This window comes from Ovis canadensis, chromosome 5 (genome assembly GCF_042477335.2).
Source record: "Ovis canadensis isolate MfBH-ARS-UI-01 breed Bighorn chromosome 5, ARS-UI_OviCan_v2, whole genome shotgun sequence".
In the NCBI taxonomy this organism is placed as follows: domain Eukaryota; kingdom Metazoa; phylum Chordata; class Mammalia; order Artiodactyla; family Bovidae; genus Ovis; species Ovis canadensis.
This window is the reverse complement of record NC_091249.1, coordinates 93113025-93126449: the sequence shown is the minus strand read 5'-3', so window position 1 is coordinate 93126449 and position 13425 is coordinate 93113025. Positions and strand designations below refer to the sequence as shown.

General features: G+C 49.3%; 1 protein-coding gene and 1 long non-coding RNA gene across 2 annotated transcripts in view; one reads left to right on the top strand and one right to left on the bottom strand.

Annotated features, from left to right (window-relative positions):
* Positions 1-13425, top strand: part of LOC138440480 (uncharacterized) — a 57995-nt gene that overhangs the window by 8923 nt on the left and 35647 nt on the right. The gene's annotated exons all lie outside the window — the stretch shown is intronic.
* On the bottom strand, positions 8444-9770 carry FBLL1 (fibrillarin like 1). Its single transcript, XM_069590051.1, has one exon. It carries the CDS (start codon positions 9526-9528, stop codon positions 8530-8532), a length of 999 nt encoding a protein of 332 aa, XP_069446152.1. The 5' UTR covers positions 9529-9770; the 3' UTR covers positions 8444-8529.

The window sequence follows — 13425 nt, the reverse complement described above, 5'->3', positions numbered from 1 at the left end:
CCTGAGAAAATGGATATTTGGAGGAAATAGCAATTTCTGCCACATTCTAATTGAACCATGGTGCCATTGGGAGCTCCCTTCTTGCAAAAACACAGATTCATCAAATAATATTGATCTGAACAGTCTCTGCATGATAACTACAACTCCAGAATAAAGGCTGACTTCTCAACCACACTGGGACTCACTATTAATAATTACATTGTCAATGCAAAGTCAAAAAACAAAACCTGTCCCTCCGCCCCTCACTGTATTTTTTCCCCCATCACATTTTTAGGAGTGTTTGCTCTCACTGACTCACTTCCTCGCCTCCTGTTTTAATCTTCAACCTTCTCTAAAATGGATTGTCCCTGACTACTTCACTGTTCTTGCAAACACTAACAGTGACCCATGAAGCCAAATTAATTGGGTGCTTTCTGTCCTCTTCCTTGGTTTCTCAGCATTTGGCAAAGCCGACACTTCCTCTTTCTTGAAATGCTGTCTTCCTTTGGATTTCATGACACAACATTGTTCCAGAAGCTTTGTGTACATCTCCTCTATCAGAACACAAAACGGTGGATCTCCTAAGAGCTCAGTTCTAAGTCCTTCTCAAACTCATCTATTGCTGGCTTTAATTATCACATGTGTTGCAGATCCCCAAAACTCTGTCTGTAATTTGATCTTTATTCTGTTTTGCAGTATCTTCCTTTTCTTTCAGTGTCAGAGCAAACAAGTAACTTGTACTTGACTAGCCAGAGCTGGTTATTATCCATCTGAAGGCACAGAAATTTTAAAACACATATGAGCTTGTCAGCAAACCATAAACTGTATGCCATATTAAGACAAAAAAATTATTATAGCTTATAATCATACTATTTAGGCTTTCATTTCTTCAGCTGTCAACCAATATGGCTCCCTTGTGGTTGAGGAGGTTCATATGACTGGTTCTAGCCCACTAGGGAGTGACTTGTGCTTGGAACTACCACGTCATGGCTAGAACACGTAATCGCTGGTCTGAGACCTTCTGGAGCCATCTTTTCTCTCTTGACAGCCAGTAGCATTCAAGATGGTGGCTGGTCTCTTAGCCTAGATCCCTAAGTGACTAAAATTAACTTAGTCACCCCTCTAAAATTCTCCCTCACCTCCTCCCACAAAATAACGAAGGTAGTACGAGGAAGAAAACAAATTGGTCATTTAGGCACAGACTTTGGACATTTGTTACCATGACATAAGCCATCTGATATACCCATCCCAACTGATATAAATGTTGGTACCAGCAGCAAATGCTATTGAACAGAAACCTAAATAAAACTCGAGGCCCTGGATTAGGGACTGGCAGCAGGTGGCAAAGAAACTGCGATCAGAGGATGGAAGGATGGTGATTCATCTTGTGAAGAAGTGTAACTTTGGTCACCTGACAACTTGGAAGGTAGGTAACGTAGCATTGAATATGTGACCTTAGGAGAAGTTGGAAAAGAGTGTTAGTAGCGTATACTGGCAACTGTTTTCATTTGATGATTTACTATGAGAAACAGACAGTTCAGAAAACAACTGGCCAGTTTGCCAACAAATGCAGACAGACAGACGGGGACAGAACATTGAGCAAGGAAGTGGCTATAGGCCATGAAGTCAGTAAAGAGGCAAGTGAAGACTTGAGCACGGGAGTTGAAAGGGTGGTAAAAAGACAAGATAGTTGGAAGTCCTCAGGGGTTGAATGATTGTTGGACTTGGGGTTCCTAAAGGCAGTGAGGTGGGCAAACAAGTGGGGAGGAAAAGTGGGGGAAGATTAAAGTCACATGAAAAGAAAGAAAGACAAATGTGCTCCATAAAAGCAATCTCAGCTCTTCTTCTCATGTTCTGCCTTGCTCAACAGCTACTGCTCATAGCAAGAACTCCTGTGTAACATTCTTAGGCACCCAAGCTCTCCAGGCAGAGGCTCGGCTGGAGGCAGTGGGCCTGGAGCCATAGCTGACGATGTGGGGCTTGCTGGCCCCCAGGGAGCGGAAAAGGAACACATGAGAAATAAACGAAAAATAGAAAGGTAAAAAAAGAAACAAATTTTTTGCTCAAGAGACAGGAAAAACTGGGAACACTATTCAGAGCTTGGATGAGGATATAGGCATTGCAGAATCAGCTTCTGATTAAGGATCAATGTGTGATTGATTTTTCGGGCCTGACCACAGGCAATTAAGAAGGCTTTACCCAGAATACCTGGTGGGACTAGGGGGGAAGCTGCCCTTCCTGCGCCAGACCTGGGGCACAGCCTGCGAACTTCTGTTTCTGAAGGGGGTTGCAGTCAAGGACTCAGGGCTATTCCTATCCGTCACCTTCATTCCAAAATGTTTTTGTTGTTGTTATTGTTTTGTTTTAATGTGAGTGGCATGTGGGATCTTATAGTTCCCCAACCAGGAGTTGAATCCTTGCCCCTGCAGTGGAAGTGTCAGTCTTAACCACTGGACCACGAGGTAAGTCCCTTATAGGTTTCTATCTGAGGACTTCTGCTTCCTTATGCGTGAAGGGGAGAATCTTGAAAACTTTTCCACTCCGAGCCTTTCCCCCTCATCCCCTCACCAGAGGCGTCAGGATCCATAAAACGCTGGAGCATTTGGTTCCAGGGCGCCTTCAGCAGTAAGACATCCCCACGTAGCTCTGATGCCACTGACTCAGCTGGGGTGCCTTTCCATGGGGGAATGTGGAACAGAGGAGTTGGCGCTTTCTCCCATTTTATCTGCTTGCTTATTCCATCACACTGCATGCAAGTCACTTCAGTCGTGTCTGACTGTTTGCGACCCTGTGGACCAGGGCCCTCTAGGCAAGAATACTGGAATGGGTTGTCATGTCCCCCTCCAGGGGATCTTCCTGACCCAGGGAATGAACCCATGTCTCTTACATCTCCAGCACTGGCAGGCAGGTTCTTTACCACGAGTGCCCATTCCATCACAGTAAGTGATTAAAGACCAAAGTCTCATTTTTGCCTCCTTGCCTTTTGAACTCCTCCCGCAGCTCACAGCTCAGCTCTCTCCCCCAGCTCAGCTGAGCTCCTTACAAACAAGATTAGCGGGCAGTTCTCAGTCAGGGGCTAACGAGGCAGGAACACCAGTAACTTCATTCACAGACCTCAACCCTCTTCCTCCTGGGAATCTCAAGGGGTGTCCTGGCCTGTCATAGAGACCCTGCAGAAAAGCTGTCATCTTCTAGTGATTCAAAGTGCTGTCCTTATTCTGCCCTTCCCAATCAACAGCAAGATCAGTATGGGATAAAATAGTCATGTCAGCCCTGGACGCACAGTAGAATCAGCTGGGGGACTTAACCGAAAACAGACGTCAGGCCTTCTTTCCCCTAGAGGGCCTGGTTTTAATTTCACTGGCCTAGAGAAAGAATACAGTTCTTCACAACAACCCAGATCTCATATTCTCCAGCTCTGTTGCACCTTGGGTGATTCCTGTCACTTTCCTGACCCTCAGCCTCCTCATCTGTGATGCAGGAATGATAACACTTGCCTCCCAGGGGATGCTATGAGGATTAAGTGAAATAAGGTGTCTAGAGGTACCTGGAACACACTGTGTGCACCATAAATGTTGTCTCCATCAGAACGTGAATCAGGAGGAACTTCCTGTGAGCCCAAGAGCCAGGAAAGACTACTAGGAAGAAAGAGTTAGACTTACCTCCTTAAGGAGGAACACAGATTCAACTGGGTGGAGGGGCCACTCTTGGATCTGAGCAGTCAGGGCCCCAGCCCAGAGCCCCACATATTGAGGGCTGCACTCTGGCCTTCCTCTGTCTGCACCTTGGCCCACAGGGCAAGGAGTCCATAGTGGCCGAGTGCCGTGCCCCCAGGAGCCCACACCCCCACCTTCTAGATCATGCACTGGGGCCAAGTCTTCCCCAGGCCAGTCCTCCTGAGGGGACCATCCTCCCAGTTTGCAACTCCAGTCCCAAGGGGCTTAAAGGAGGCTGTTTGAAGGGCAGGATCAAATCTTGGATTTGAGAGCTGGGAGTACTCTTGCCTGGAAAATCCTATGGACAGAGGAGCCTAGAAGGCTGCAGTCCATGGGGTCGCTGAGGGTTGGACATGACTGAGTGGTTTCACTTTCACTTTTCACTTTTCGTGCATTGGAGAAGGAAACGGCACCCCACTCCAGTGTTCTTGCCTGGAGAATCCCAGGGACGGGGGAGCCTGGTGGGCTGCTGTCTATGGGGTTGCACAGAGTCGGACACGACTGAAGCGACTTAGCAGCAGCAGTCTATTTACAGACATATGTGTGCATTCCTTCAGGGTGTGGGGGCAGAACCAGGGGTGGGAAGGAAAAGGGGCAGGGGCTCTTACACGCTCTCTCACTCCAGCAACACAGACGTTTCGAGTGGTTCCGACACCAGTATTCATTTTACAGCCGACATTAATCTGAACATTTCCGTTTCAGTATTTTCTGGTATGTTTGTTCTCGTGATTAATTTAAAAACAACACTTTGCAATCAAATAAGTGCTTTATCTTTATGCCTGAGACATCATAAGTGGTTGATAAATACGAGTGTAGTAGAATTTAAACATATTCACTGCAGCTCAGATGGAGTTAAAGCATCTTGCTTGGTTGAGAATTTGAAGCTGGGAGGGAAACTACCACTTGAAATTGGTTTCTTCTGGCTTAAAACAGCCCCTTTTGGACAGAGGTTTTCTCCCTCCTCATTCTTCTTCCCTTCATCCCCAGAGGCATCAGGGTGGAGGAAGCTGACGGACATCATAGTGAGGGTGTGTGGAAGGCTGAGGTCTGTGGGTTCTTCCCACGGTTTCTGCTGACACTGTGTGACTCAGGGTCCATCTCACCTGGTCTTTGAGCATCAGCCTCAGCCTCACTGCATCTGCTGGGCTAGGCTCAACCATGGCTCTCGTCACTCCTGATTCTCTGAAACTCAGCATTAGATTCTACCCAGCTTCCAGCTTAAACCAATCCCTCTTGGAAGCTCAACTAATTTCCCTCCCCACCACTCCCACCCCACCCAGCCACCAGCACTGTTCCAACCCACAGCCTTTATGTTAACTGTTAATTCTCAGTTATCTTACACTCACAACAGGAGGAAAGATGGGAGGAAGGGATGATGTGCAGCGTTCCGTACAGGTACTTCAGTTGTACATTGCTTTTCGCAGTCATTTCCCAGAAGCCAATAAGACGGGCATTTTAGCAGAAAGTTCCCATCCAGTTCCTACTGTTATGGGCTGTATTGTGTTTCCCCAAATTAAAACCTTGGAGCCCTAACCCTCAAATGTGACTGTATTTGAAGATGGGGACTTTCTGGAGGTAATTAGGGTTGTAGGAGGTCATAAGGGTGGAGCTGTAGTTTGACAGGGCTGGAGTGCTTCTACAAAGAGGAAGAGTCCAGAGATCCCCTCCTCCTCCCCTATCTCTCTCATCTCCCTTGTGCACACACAGAAAAGACCATGTGAGGACCCAGGGAGAAGGCAGCCCTTGACAAGCTAGGTGAGATGCTTCACCAGAAACCAACCCTGCTGACACTTTGACCCTGGACGTCCAGCCTCCAGAACTGGGAGAAGGTACATGTCTATTGAAGCCACGCAGACCGTGGTATTTTGTTATACAGCCTCAACAGTCTCAGACACCTAAGCACCCCAAATTTAACGCCTTCTGGGGACCCAAGCAGTCAGGTGCTACCTGTGTCCTGAACCTTGCCGCCCATGGGAGTTGCAGTTCCATACTTCCTTCCTGCCATTATCCTCCAAAACCAGGTTTCAGCTTCCCTCCCTACATTCCCTTAGTCCTTATTCCCATATTTCTCCTGGGATATACCATCTCATCCCATTGGCCCAGAGACCCATCTACAGCTCAGAGACATTCTTTATGAGTTTTTTTTTTTTAAATGCCATTTCTCCACTGATGGTCCCACGTCAAGCAGCTTCACACATGAACTATAAATTGTCTGTGTTTATGTGGGAATGCTCACACCAAAAAAAGAGGCCAAGGTTCCCCTGCCTTCTCCTCAATCTGGAAGGACAGAAACCCTGTATGGAGGCTCCAAAAGCTCCTTATTGAGGCTGAGCTGACTCTGAGGAAGGATTGGATCCCTTAAGATTCTGGAAGTAATCATCCTGTTTCCTGGGAGTCCTTCTCAGCCTCAGAGTTTTTCCTCACTTTTAAAAAAATTTTTGGCCACTCTACCCAGCATGTGGGGTTCCCTGACTAAGGATTGAACTTGTCCCCCCTGTAGCAGAAGCATAGAATCTTAACCCACCGGACCAGCAAGGAAGTCCTCTTTTTTTTTCCCCCTCTGTTTTTGTTTTTGTTTTTTTTTCCAGCCTCCAGATTTCATCTCAGCCATGAATTCATTAGCTTAGGATTGGAGAAAGTCTGAAAAGTCAGACTCCTGTGGGTTTGGTTTCTGGCTGTGAGTCTCACTGGAGGATCTGAAGCGAGTCATGTCATCTCTCCAAACTGCAGTTTCCTCATCTGTTAAGTAGAAATGATCCTGGCTTTGCAAGGTTTTAATGAAGAGTTCACATTGTTTATGGAAACGCCTGGTTTGGGATTTTGCAGACATTTACTCTATTCACCCTCTTCTTCCTGAGTCAGTCTGGCCAACAATCTGAACGGTAGCTCTCCCCCCTGCATTGTAGCTTGTGTGTGTGTGTGTGTGAGTGAGTGATAGGGAAGTGGAGGGGAGGAGCAGAAGGGGTGGCCATTTACAAATCTGATTTATCTTCTTCCTGTGTGAAGGAAGTGTATCCTCAGAAAACACAGACCACCCATAGTCTCTGTGCGGGAACACCTTTAGGGAGGTGGACCCGCTTTCCAAATGGCGTGTTAGGGACCAGTCATTCCCGGATGAAATGTCCAGGACTTTAGCAATTGGCAGTGGGGAGTTCTTGAAAGGATGAGTGAATGAATAAACAAAAGCCATTTTAAAAGCCTGATTTGGAACATTCACAGCTCTCCTCGGGTTGTTCACTCTCCTGCTCCCTTTGGGCTGGTGTGGAGAGCCAGAGTTGATGTACTGAACTTCAGGGTCTGCAGGAACTGCCTCTCAGAGACAGATACTTTCTGAGAGTCATTTTCCTGGTATTTCTCAGACCCTTGGTGATGCCACTTTGAATGTGTTACGCCTTGCACTGGGAATACTTTGTTAGGTGGACTCACAGCCTACCTTCATACCCTGTATTACTATTTTGAAATCTAAGAAAAGGGGAATTCTCTGGTGGTTCAGTGGTTAGACTCCACAGTCTCACTGCTGAGGGCCCAGGTTCAATCCATAGCCACAGAACTAAGATTCCCACCAGCCACGTGGCATGGCCAAAAAAAAGTAAAGGGTAGCATCAGGAGGGAGAGAAAGAACATAGAGAGGTCAAGAGAGTCCTAATCCATGTCTTTGTTAGGACTTGTCTGGTCTCTTTGGCATGGGCCCTGTGGGGGAGGGGTAAGATCCTACTGGTGTACAAGAAATGGCAATGGATTATGAGCTCCAAAGACCGGCAATTGAGTTCCATCTGGCTGTGCAAATTTGAGCAACCAGTTTACCTTCAGAAGCTCTGTTGCCTCTTGTGTAAAAGGGTAATGGTAACAAAGCCATCTTGGGGCTGGCGGTCTCACTATACATACTGTGTGCTCAGTCACGCAGTTGTGTCCAACTCCTTGCCACCCCATGGACTGCAGTCTACTAGGCTCCTCTGTCCATGAAATTTTCCAGGCAAGAATACTCATGTGGGTTGCCATTCCCTTCTCCAGGGGATGGTCCTGACCCAGGGATTGAACCCAGGTCTCCTGCATTGGCAGGCAGATTCTTTACCACTGAGTCACCTAAGAAGCCCCATTACACATACCAGCAAATGCAAAAGGTCTTACTTGAAGAGGAAACTTGTTTAGTTGCTTAGTAATATCCAACTCTTTTGTAACCCCATGGACTGTAGCCTACCAGGCTCCTCTGTCCATGGGATTTCCCAGGCAAGAATACTGAACTGGACGGCCATTTCCTTCTCCAGGGGATATTCCAGACTCAGGGATTGAGCCCACGTCCCCTGCATTGGCAGGTGGGTTCTTTAACAGTGAGCCACCAGGGAAGCCTGAAGAGAAAAGTATTGACTATTTATTATGATTAGAACTCTGGCTTGGAGTCAGACAGATGGGGTGTTAGTCCCAGTGCCACTCCCTGGAGTCAGGCTTGGTCACCTGATGTGTCGATTGTAGGAAGTGCTCCACCTGCCCCCCCACCCCCGCCTTCCAAAGATGATTTTATAAGCTCATTTCCCCAGCCCCTGTGATGAGGAAGTACATGTGAAGAGGGGCCCTGAACAGTCAGGATTTTGCCTAGCTGGAGGAAGCACAGTCCCCAAGCTATAACTCCTTGATGGACCCCTTTCACCAGGTATCTTAGCTATTTTAGGGTTTGGCAGATTTGGAGATGTGGGGATAACTCAATGTGGCCTCACTGATACACCTGGGTACTGTTTCTTTATGTCATTTAATAGAAAAACTGCACGAAGAAAATGTACGGTAACACGGAGCACAGTACAGCCTTGGGCACATCTCAGGGACAGCCCGAGCTGGATGGCTACTTGCCGCCGCTCTTAGGAAGGGGCCGATAGACCCCGACCACCACGGCGTGGTCCCTTTCGTAGGGCTCCAGAGTCAGCTGCTCTTGAGGCTTTAAATTCTCCTGCTGCAGCTTCCTCACCTCAGAGGCGAACACCGCCTCAGCGGACGCGGTGGAGTCTATGCAATTGGCCTTGATGGAGATGAGGAAGTGGCCCCCGTTGCGCAGGAAGGTGTGGGCGTTCAGAGCCACGATGCGGGACTGGTCCGGCTGTGCCACGTCGGCGAAGATCACGTCCACCATGCCGATAAGCATGCGGTACTTGAGCGGGTGCCGCGCATCTTCGAGGACCGGGATGATGTTGGTTCGCTTCTTGGCCACGTTGACGAGATCGCGGCCGGCGCGGTGGGAGAACTCGACCGCGTAGACCAGGCCGTCTGGGCCGATGATGTCGGAGACGTGGGACACGGTGGTCCCCGAGGCGGCACCCAGGTACAGCACTTTGGACTTGGGCTTGATGTGAATCTGGTCGACCCCGCCCAGGATGGCCGCGGCCAGCTTGGAGCGGAAGGGGTTCCACGTGCGGTATTCCAGCTTCTCGCCGCCCTCGGTCACCGTGACCCGCCGCTCGCCGTACACCGACTGGCCCGGCACCATGTTCAGCGTGACCAGCGCGTCCTCCGCCCCGCGGTAGATGAAGACGCCCTCGTGCCGGTGCGGTTCCACCGACACCGTCAAAACGCTCTTCCTGCGGCGGTTCTTGTTCTTGGCCACGCCGCGCAGCTGCCCGCCGCCTCCGCGGTCCCCCCGGCCGTCTCCTCCGCCGCCACCGCGCCCCCGGCCCCGGCCGCCACCGAAGCCGCGCGTCCGCGCCCCGAAGCCGCCCTTGCCTCCCGGGCCGCCGCCGTCGCCTCCGGCTCCCTTGCCCGCTCCGCCTCCGCCCCCGCGCCCTCCGCTCCAGCCGCCACCCCCACGGCCGCCAGACCCGCCACGACGCAAGCCCACCGCCGACTTCATGGTGCGCCCTGGGCGCTCCGGAACCGGGGTGGGGGGTGGGGGTGGCTGGCGGCGGTTGTCAGGGGTTACCGATGGCTGGGAGCGGTTGTCAGGGACGGCCGGTACCTGGCAGTGGTTGTCAGGGGCCGCCGGTACCTGGGCGTGGTTGTCAGGGGTCACCTGTGGCAGAGAGAGGTTTTCAGGGGTCACTGGGGGTTCCAGGCGGTGGTCCTGATGCCGGAGGAAGGTTAGCAGCAGCGGTTGCCTGCTGGCTTAGCCGCGGCAGGCTGCAGGGGCGAGGTGGGCGCGGGCGGTGGGGACCGGCTCTGCCGCAGTGCCCGCATCCCTGGAGCCGCCCTTTGACGCAGCGATGGGCGTCATTGCATCACACTCGCTATGGCGACCCGGTAGCCCCAGAAGGCCCTCTTCCCAGCCCTCTCCAGCTGCCTGCTACCCTAGGCGTCCCTTTCGCCCTTCCCCAGCTCTGCTTTCTCAGGGACCCCTGGCAGTTCTCCAGGGTGTAAGAAAGGGGGAATCTCCTTGGCAGGAGAGGGGGAGACAAACATCGGTTTCTGTCCCTGCTCTGACACTCGCTTGCTGTGTCGTCTCCGAAAGCTTTATCTGACCTTCTCTGAGCGTCTTATCTGAACTTGAGCAAGTGTCTTGACTTCCCTGGGTCTCATTATTCCTTCTGTAAAGCAGAACCTGCCTCAAAGGTTTGTTTTGAAGCACCGCATACCGTTGCCTCAGCTATGGTATGTATTAAGTGCCCTATATACGCATTAGCATTTTCTTAAAATCTTTTTTAAAGTTACTGTTTATTTTATTTTTGCTGTGCTGGGTCTTCGTTGCTTTGCCGCTTTGCGAGGGCTTTCTCTAGTTGCGGTGAGCAGTGGCTTCTCTGGTTGCTGAGCGCAGGCTCTAGACACTATGGGGGCATCAGTAGCTACTGCAGACCTGCTCTTAAGAGCACGGCCTCAGTTGTGGCACGTGGGTATAGCTGCTCCCAGGTAAGTGGAATCTTCCCTGACCAGGGATTGAACTCGAATGCCCTGCACTAGCAGGTGGATTCCCATCCACTGTGTCACCAGGGAAGTCCAGCATTAGCATTTTTTTTAATTAAAAAAAAAACTTTTGGGCGCACCGCACAGCTTGCAGGATCTCAGTTTCCTGACCAGGGATTGCATCCAGGCTACTGCAGTGAAAGAGTGGAATCCTAACCAGAGATCACCAGAGAACTCCCTGTTTAGTTTCTCGGTGTACTGGGTTAGCCAAAAAGTTCATTTGGGTTTTTCAGTAACATGGAAAATCCAGATCAACTTTGTGGCCAACTCAGTATATCTTTTGGTCAATTTTTAATTGAACGGTATTGCTGGTAGTGCTTTAGCCACCTAGAAGTGGCTCTGGCCCACTTTTACAAGGTTGATGGAAATGCTCCTTGGTACAACTGTCAAATCCTTAGACAACACACCTATACTTCCACTTAGTTGTTCCACTTGGAAGTTTTTATCCTAGAGGGATGATTCCACCAAGAAGTGATGGTAAGCAGAAGCAGAGGAGTGGTGATGGTCCTGGAATGATCTTCATTGTCATGGAAGTGTTGGTGGAGGAAATGAAGCAACCTAACCTAAGAGCTGTTTAGGAGATGGAATCCACAGGACTTTCTACTAGAAAGGACATAGGAAGTCAAAAAGAGGACAGTTCCAAGCCAGGGATTGCCAAAGGAATAGTGGCTCCCCTGGTGTGATTAATAGCTTGCAAGCTACAGCCCTGGTTTCTCTCTATTTAGCTCTGCTTTTTTCCATCAGCTGTGCTAAATCCTAAAGCCTGTTCTGAGAATATGGGACAACAAGAAAATATTGACTCTTCAGCATGAATGGGGACACATAGGCCAGAGTCCTAAATCTTATAACACATTGTCCGGAATCACTTCAGTTGTGTCCGCCTCAACCCTATGGACTGTAGCCCTCCAGGCTCCTCTGCCCATGGGATTCCCAAGGCAACAGTACTGGAGTGGCTTGCCATGTCCTCCATCAAGGATCTTCCGAACCCAGGGATCAAACCTACATCTTTAATGTCTCCTTCATTCGACAGTACTACCTGGGAAGCCCCTATAATACATCAACAAAAGCCAAAATCTCATGTTTGTAGTTGAATTTTAGTCTGTATCTCAAAAATCTGCTCTTTAAATGTTGCCTCTTCCTGAGCATAAAAAAGAACCATTAGGCATTACCACAGACAGCAAAACAGGTGTCAATACAGAGGCATACTCTTTCTGTCAGAACCATGGACAGCAACACCAATGGGGCTCAACAGGGAGCCATGGGAGATGGCGTAGGTAGGTGGTGTAAGCAACAAATGGACCTCTCTATGAGTGGGACTAAATGCTTGGTCCAGCTAGAGACGAATTGTTCCTGAAAATTAAGGCAAATGTCAGGCAGGGTGCACACAGCAAAGCTTTCATTTCATCCTGGACCAGGAGTCTTCATAATTCAAATTCATGGATAGCAGCATCAGGTCTGGTTTTCTCTTCTGGCCAAAATGCCTGCTGAATGTGGGCTAGAAGTCTGTGTGTTGAAATGTGGACAAGGAGTCAGGGAGTGCAATGTATGGTTCCTGAGCTGGATGGTTCACATGAAACACTCTGCTTAGAGGTTCCTACTCTTCTCACAAGGGCCGTTTGTCCGCATTGAATCTTCCTGCATCAGGGATCAAACCCAAGTCCCCTACATGGGTAGTTGAGGAAGAGTCTCGATCACTGGGCCACCAGGGGAAGTCCAGAAAGGAGTCATTATTGAGCAGATTAGCACGGTGCATGATTAGAGCTCAATTGTTCTGATTACCCTCTAAAGAGCTATACAGGTCATCTCAGAATTGTTCCAGCACAGGCTGGGAGGCTGGGGCAGTCATCCACCATTCTTCCTTCCCCCATTGTCAGGAGTCGTTTCTGAGGCATTAACTGTCTTATCCTTTGAGTTGCTCCTGTGCATGGCTCAGCAGATTCCCCTGATGCTTCACACAGCCCTCAGGTTGAGGAGCTGGCATTCAGAGTGGGGAGCTGCAACCATACTGGAAGCTGCTTACCACCCACAGCTGCAGGTGAGCTCCAAGGTGAGTCTAGGCAATATTAGGCATCAACAGTACCTGCTTCAGTTGGCCACTGCATCTCAAATACAGCCAGAAGTTTGTTGTGAAAACAGAACTTGGGCGAAATACATGACTCATAAAGATATGACTCCTCATATCTCATCAGGAGATACTATAAATGTACTATCGGTAAAATAGGCATTCAAGTTAGCAACACGAAGCTCTCATCAATAAGCATTAATATTGTTCCCCTCTGGTGCACAATATGACAAAGGTCTGCAGTTACATCTGAATAGCTTATTCCTGCTTGCCTGCATTTCATGTCCATTGAAGATCTATGGAAGGTTTGTTCTACAAAGTCGCTTGCAAGGCCCAGCACCAACATCTTGTGGCTGTAACATGAGAAACAAGAGGGTTCCCATTGTTACCACACTACCACGAGGGAAGAACCGACATGGAGAGCTCGTTTCCCTTTTTCTGTGCTGTGTCCCAGGGCTTCACACAGTCATTTCTTCTCACAGCCCATTGGCCAGGACTAATCACATGCCCTAACTGCTGGGTGGGGTCGTTGGTGAATGGGAAACCCTTTGGCCACAGGTGTCTACTGCAGAATGTCAGTCTGGTACACCTGGATCAATGTACCTACAAAACATCGCAGACAAAATTTACCGTTCAGTGTGCATATATATAAATGTATTCTTCAAGGCAAAATGTAATACCTTTTTACTAACACATGACTAAAACCCAAAGTAGTACTCAATTCCCAATCACATATCTAATATAGCATGTTAAGTGAAAAAGAGAACGGTCTCTTTTAGTATCTGGGCCTTG

Coding starts and splice junctions, on each gene's coding strand:
- FBLL1 (XM_069590051.1), bottom strand. CDS start 9,528: ATGAAGTCGGCGGTGGGCTTGCGTCGTGGCGGGTCTGGCGGCCGTGGG.